Consider the following 3,961-nt stretch of genomic DNA (forward strand, 5'->3'; position numbering starts at 1 on the left):
TGGGAACAAAGTACCAAACTGCATACCAATTCGGTTCAAGTCTTTTTAATATTATGATCGTGTTCGATAAGATAAAATATTTAATGATTAAATCTTTTTAGATGACTCATTATATTACGTACATCATTATTACTGTTGACTCACGCTCATTGAGCGCTTGTAAATTTTTCAACCAATAGAAGCGCATTGCGTCATTGGTCATTGTCGTTCATTGGTTGGATTCTGGAATATTCCAGAAAACCGTTGTGACGTGTGAAAATCGGCCCGCTGGTATATAAACTTTTCGTGTGATTGGGGGCCATTTTATTTCGTGAAACGAAGCCGTCAATCGCGCACGTTTGCTGAGCGTTCCTAAGTATTATTCTAAGTGTCGACTGATTACTATCTAGCACTAGGCCAAGAAGCATTACTAGACAGACACAGTGAGTATCCCATTTTTCACTTTATTCTTGTGCGCTTTAATTTATGACAAAGAACTAAAAAGTTACATATTAGGTGTCGGCGTGACCGCCTCTGCTTTTAAGGAAGTTCCTTGAACTCTTCAACCACCTACTGATTAGTCATAGAGCTATGTCATTATTCGCCGCATTTTAACTTATTTCATCATTCTTTCAGTGGATGTTGGATGTAACTAAAATCTTTGTGCAAATTCTTTGTGTTCAAAAATTAGCACGTGGTATGCGCTCTTCTCGTACCTTCCACTTAATTCCGTCAGCAACATGACTTTTAGTTCATTATTAGGTTTTATCCTTATGTTAGGTTTGAAGGGAAAACCCCAGCTAGCATTTTAATTAGGTACGTATCGCATTCGAGAAGTTTCGTACCTACGCGACGCGCGCATCGATTTTCCACGATGGCCGCCGACATGCTGTGCTATTTCTTTCCATCGTTATTCTCGTACTAACATAAATTCAATGAAGTTCCAGAACCGAAATGACCTCGTGTTGTCATTCATGGTTTCTAATTCTCGAATGCATTCTATTTCGAAGAGAACACCTTTTTGAAAGTCCTTAATATTAACGTGTGAAAATAGGTTATTTTTCTTTTTGTTCTCATTTATTAAGTATGGTGAGATTGTCTTTAAACACCTATGAAAAACGCGACAAATTTTTTAACGCCTCCGACTATACTAATCTTTTAACTTTTAATCTTCACAAATACGGTGCGAGTCTTTTTTAAACAATTTGAGTCATCGTGATGTCGAACCTCCTGTCTTAATTTTAAAGTAGAGTCCTGTAAAATAGGAGTCCAGTATTTTTATAAGGCCCCGAATCATTTTCGTTACTTATGTACTTATTTATACACATCTACTATAACTCATTAAATAAGTTCGGTGTTTTTTTTTTTATCAGACAATGGCCAAACCACCAGCAGTGGGTATTGATCTGGGTACAACCTACTCTTGCGTGGGTGTATTCCAACATGGCAAGGTGGAGATTATCGCTAATGACCAGGGCAACAGGACAACGCCGTCGTACGTTGCCTTCACCGACACCGAGCGTCTCATTGGTGATGCCGCTAAGAACCAGGTGGCGATGAACCCCAACAACACCATCTTTGGTAAGAATCTATTATTTTCTTTGGATACAATTCCAGTTTAATTCAGGTTTTAAAAATATGGTTCGTCATTGAAGTTAGTTTAAGCATAATTAGCTAATGGCATTTAATGTTAACAATGAGTCATATGGTAAACTAGACTAAAGGTGCAGGTTCTATATTTGTTTCCTGTACGTAATGAATAATTTCCTTATATTACAAAAGATTTGCAAATAGTTATAGTAGTTGTTATCAGAATATGCAATACCCGCCGTTTTTTGTTAATCTAATTAAATTATTTGTTGTTACTATTCATGATGATACCCAATGAACTAGACTAGAGTCTCTGAAAATATTGAATGAGAAAATGAATCTGACAATTGCGTAAGCTCTCAACAAGATTTTATTTTGTGTTAGAATCAGTAAAAGACACATCTAAATTGTTTTCAGATGCCAAACGTCTTATTGGGCGCAAATTCGATGATGCCACTGTACAAGCTGACATGAAGCATTGGCCTTTTGAGGTTATCAGTGATGGAGGCAAACCAAAGATTAAAGTTTCATACAAGGGTGAAGATAAGACCTTCTTCCCCGAGGAAGTTAGCTCAATGGTCCTTACAAAGATGAAGGAAACAGCTGAGGCCTACCTCGGCAAAACTGTGCAGGATGCAGTCATCACGGTTCCAGCGTACTTCAATGATTCACAAAGGCAGGCCACAAAGGATTCGGGTACTATCTCTGGCTTGAATGTTCTCCGTATTATCAACGAACCGACTGCTGCTGCGATTGCATACGGTCTTGACAAAAAGGGTGGCGGAGAACGTAATGTCCTTATTTTCGACCTTGGCGGCGGTACTTTCGATGTGTCCATCCTGACCATCGAGGATGGTATCTTCGAGGTGAGATCTACTGCCGGAGACACCCATTTGGGAGGCGAAGACTTCGACAACCGAATGGTGAATCACTTTGTACAAGAATTCAAGAGGAAATACAAGAAGGATCTCACTACCAACAAGAGAGCCCTTCGTCGTTTACGAACAGCGTGTGAACGCGCGAAGAGAACTCTCTCTTCTTCTACTCAAGCAAGCATTGAAATTGACTCGCTCTTCGAAGGTATTGATTTCTACACCTCCATCACCAGGGCGCGCTTTGAAGAATTGAACGCGGATTTGTTCAGATCCACCATGGAACCGGTCGAGAAATCGCTCCGTGACGCCAAGATGGACAAGTCTCAAATCCATGACATAGTCCTGGTTGGTGGCTCTACTCGTATTCCCAAGGTCCAGAAGCTCCTTCAAGATTTCTTTAACGGAAAAGAGCTCAACAAGTCCATCAACCCTGATGAGGCCGTAGCTTATGGTGCGGCTGTACAGGCTGCAATTTTGCATGGTGATAAGTCTGAAGAGGTGCAGGATCTGCTTCTGCTTGATGTTACACCTCTGTCTCTTGGTATTGAAACTGCAGGTGGTGTAATGACCACACTGATCAAGCGTAACACCACCATCCCTACTAAGCAAAACCAAATTTTCACTACTTACTCGGACAATCAGCCCGGTGTGCTCATCCAGGTCTTTGAGGGTGAGCGTGCCATGACCAAAGATAACAACCTCCTTGGAAAATTCGAACTGACTGGTATTCCTCCTGCGCCTCGTGGTGTTCCTCAGATCGAGGTCACCTTCGACATCGACGCTAATGGTATCCTCAATGTGTCTGCTTTGGAGAAGTCTACCAACAAGGAGAACAAAATCACCATCACAAATGATAAAGGTCGCCTGTCTAAAGAGGAAATTGAGCGTATGGTTAACGAGGCTGAGAAGTACAGGACTGAAGATGAAAAACAGAAGGAAACTATCCAGGCCAAGAACGCTCTGGAGTCCTACTGCTTCAACATGAAGTCAACAATGGAAGATGAGAAACTGAAAGATAAGATTTCTGATAGTGATAAGCAGACCATCCTGGACAAATGCAATGACACCATTAAATGGCTGGACTCCAACCAATTGGCCGATAAGGAGGAATATGAACACAAGCAGAAGGAATTGGAGGGCATTTGCAACCCAATCATCACTAAGCTGTACCAAGGAGCTGGTGGTGCCCCTGGCGGTATGCCCGGCGGTATGCCTGGCTTCCCCGGTGGAGCCCCAGGCGCAGGAGGTGCCGCTCCCGGTGGCGGTGCCGGTCCAACCATAGAGGAGGTCGATTAAAACACATTCCACGTTTTTGCATTAAGATTTTATGGCATAGTGGTATAAGCCCCATGCTTTAAATTCAATAAATGATTGAAACCAATTTTTTCGTATTATTTTTAATTATGGTCTCAAGATGTCCCTAAGTAAGGAAAAACTTGCAAAGATCATTGCAATAGATTGTTAATAATTTAGGTACAATGTATATATATCATTGCAATTAGAGAGGTCATGGATAA

At 41.2% G+C, this 3,961-nt stretch overlaps 1 protein-coding gene across 1 annotated transcript; it reads left to right on the forward strand.

Moving 5' to 3' along the window:
- Positions 1-267: 267 nt before the first annotated feature.
- Positions 268-3,825, forward strand: LOC113225762 (heat shock 70 kDa protein cognate 4). The gene is made up of 3 exons (XM_026458172.1): positions 268-422; positions 1,353-1,560; positions 1,987-3,825. The coding sequence occupies exons 2-3, from the start codon at positions 1,356-1,358 to the stop codon at positions 3,738-3,740; spliced, it is 1,959 nt and encodes a 652-aa protein (XP_026313957.1). The 5' UTR covers positions 268-422; positions 1,353-1,355; the 3' UTR covers positions 3,741-3,825.
- The last annotated feature ends 136 nt before the right edge of the window (positions 3,826-3,961 follow it).

This window comes from Hyposmocoma kahamanoa, unplaced genomic scaffold, assembly GCF_003589595.1.
Source record: "Hyposmocoma kahamanoa isolate Upper Pololo Valley unplaced genomic scaffold, ASM358959v1 172611, whole genome shotgun sequence".
Taxonomy (NCBI): domain Eukaryota; kingdom Metazoa; phylum Arthropoda; class Insecta; order Lepidoptera; family Cosmopterigidae; genus Hyposmocoma; species Hyposmocoma kahamanoa.

Bases quoted from the DNA above. Each gene is read 5' to 3' on its own strand.
- LOC113225762 (XM_026458172.1), top strand. From the start codon at position 1,356: ATGGCCAAACCACCAGCAGTGGGTATTGATCTGGGTACAACCTACTCT. The intron at 1,561-1,986 runs GTAAGAATCTAT...AATTGTTTTCAG, and splicing joins CCCCAACAACACCATCTTTG to ATGCCAAACGTCTTATTGGG.